The sequence below is a fragment of the Gadus chalcogrammus genome, chromosome 13, assembly GCF_026213295.1.
Source record: "Gadus chalcogrammus isolate NIFS_2021 chromosome 13, NIFS_Gcha_1.0, whole genome shotgun sequence".
NCBI classification, from domain to species: domain Eukaryota; kingdom Metazoa; phylum Chordata; class Actinopteri; order Gadiformes; family Gadidae; genus Gadus; species Gadus chalcogrammus.
The window spans coordinates 17,216,403-17,218,902 of record NC_079424.1 but is presented as its reverse complement, the minus strand read 5'-3'; the positions used below and the strand labels follow the sequence as shown (position 1 = coordinate 17,218,902).

Here is a 2,500-nt window from a genome sequence, read left to right as displayed (position 1 = left end):
TACCGCAACATGGTGGTCAGAGCCTGTGGCTGTCACTGACCCCCGCTGCTGGCTGTCACACTCTGCGTCCCCCGCGTCCTCCCTCCACTTATGAATGACTTTGGGGGATTGACCGGGCATGGAGTACAGACACCGGCGTTCAGGGCTGGGTGGATGATACGGCAGCGGACAGTAGGAACTGCCGCCGTGGCTGGATCTAGGGGGCGTGCGAGGACAATCACCCGTTGTTGGGCCCAACATACCGTAGGAGTCTCTTTGTGTTGGTGTTTCCTCCCGGTGTGAAGATTCGACACCGCTCTGGTGAACTTTAACCCGTGTCTCGGGACTGCAGACCCACCAGCACACAGTCTTGGCGAGAGGCAACAGACCCGGCGTCAGAGGACCAAGTGGAGGGGCGCGATCTTAAACAGGACGGTTGTTTACATGTGTTGGCCAACTCGACTCATGGTCGAATGTCATTGGCTATTCAAGTCCTTCTTGAAGTTTACGGATCTCCATTCAGCAATCAGAATAATGTCGGATATCTAAACACTGTCATTGTTCACAATAATTTTGTTGACACTTACAGGGAGCAAAACGGGGCCACCGAGTACCGTCTTTGGCTGAGATGCACACCCATGTACCCACATAGTGTTTGGCCTGGCTATAGTTCCCATTTTGAAGGCGTCAATATATGTTGATGTTATCTGGTGTGTTCATTCAAGCCACTGATTATAGAAAAAAAACATTCCCTGGCTTTAAAACTGAACATAGTCAAAGAAGTTGAAGGTAATATAAATACAAAGCTCATACATTTCTCCAACGAGTGCACATTTTGGGATTTGACTTCCTGATAACCACCCAAACTATTAAGATGCCTTAGGATTATCTTGTGTATTTAGCCTCTTTAGTAATGCAAGAACAAATATTGGAGAAGTAATAGATGATATTATGTAGCAGGGGAGGGTGGCTTTACCCAACTTTTTACATATATCATGTCCAAGAATGCATTGCTGGCTGCGTTGACTGAATACCTAAAGTACATAAAATATACAAAACCTATTCAAAACTGAATCATAATACATATTTCATGTTTTTATTGGGAGCGGATGTTTGTGGAAGCAGTGCAGGGTGAACAGGGGGAATACATTTGCCGGGGATTTTATGGGGATAATAGACGGAGAAGTCAGTTCAGTCGTTGAGCTGTGAACCGGTGGATAAGTAATTCAGACTGACATTTATTGGCCACGTGAATGAAGGAATTCCACTGAACCCACACTGCTCTAGACACAGGAAACCTTCTGTCAAATAAAGCTGGATGAGGAGAATGAGTACGCCTAAGGCTTGTAATCCTGACATTTTGGAACGGTTGTAAAATATTGCTTGAAGGGCTGAATCCAGATACAAATATTGTTTCACTTCAGACGTGTTTAATGTTTCACTCCTGTTGTTTACGATGGACTTCTGTTGGTCAATCTAACAGTGGGTCAAAATTGGATAAAATAAATGGGAAGACTAAATGGTGTTTAACAAATAACAGGAATAGGTAAATAAATACAATAGCATCATGCCATATTAAGTGATTTATGTTTTTACATTTCTCAGGGAACAATCAATAAATGCACATAATCCAACCAAGCAGAAGTTGTATGGTACTTCACTACCAACTGATTATGTTATTATCTTAGGCAAGGATATTTTTTCAAATGTTAACATGAAAATGAAGAATAAAAAAACCCTAGATTTAAGATTTTGTTTAAGTTGGATTGACAAAGCACAATCTATCTGACTCACAACTATTGCAATAGCAGAATATTAAATCAATTAATTAATCATTGCTATTGAAGTATATTGTTTTCGACACATATAAAACCCAGTTGGCTTTTTTGGCAAAAGACAAAAGCTTAAGCACAAAAATGACTCCTTATCCCACACGACAAGCATGTCATTCATTAAAACATCTCAGTCTTACCAAGATGAATCCACTACCTGAGAAGGGCTGCATTAGGGGAGTCTTCTTGCTATCAACAGTATCCACGCATGCACACATTAAAGCAAAACCAATAGACATATTCAGACATTTTGTGCAAGTTTGCTGTGAATCCCTAAATGGATTCCCCAGCGCCAGACCGGAGGAAGCCATTTCATCCCTTGCGTCCCTTGTGTAAACAACTACCACCCATTCAGTTAGAGGTTATTATCGAATACAGTAAAGAAAGACAATCAAGCACAATTTAATTGGTTGCTTTGAGGTAGAAAAAAGGTGCAGATTCCACAGGACTAAACTAAACCGCACCGTAAAGGTGAGTGTTAAGTTAAGAGAGAGAGAGTCAGTGTCAAGTTCATCTCAGGAGATGATGATCGATGATCTTCCAGTCAATCTAGTTGTGTCGTGTGACCCTGGCCCCTCACTCACCCTCCACTGCCCCCTCCTCAGGGTCCGGGCCCTGGGCTGGAGGGCAAGCCTCGGAACGGGTCTGCTCCTTTGGCATACACCGTCTAGCGGCGACCTCCCCCGGGT

The 2,500-nt window shown here is 43.2% G+C and overlaps 1 protein-coding gene across 1 annotated transcript in view; it reads left to right on the top strand.

The window, feature by feature from the left end:
- Positions 1–1,609, top strand: part of LOC130401829 (bone morphogenetic protein 7-like) — an 11,318-nt gene extending 9,709 nt beyond the window's left edge. The window contains exon 7 of the mRNA XM_056605820.1: positions 1–1,609. This exon is cut by the window's left edge and continues 111 nt beyond it. Within this exon, the coding sequence (XP_056461795.1) occupies positions 1–39 (39 nt within the window). The 3' untranslated portion in view covers positions 40–1,609.
- Positions 1,610–2,500: the final 891 nt, after the last annotated feature.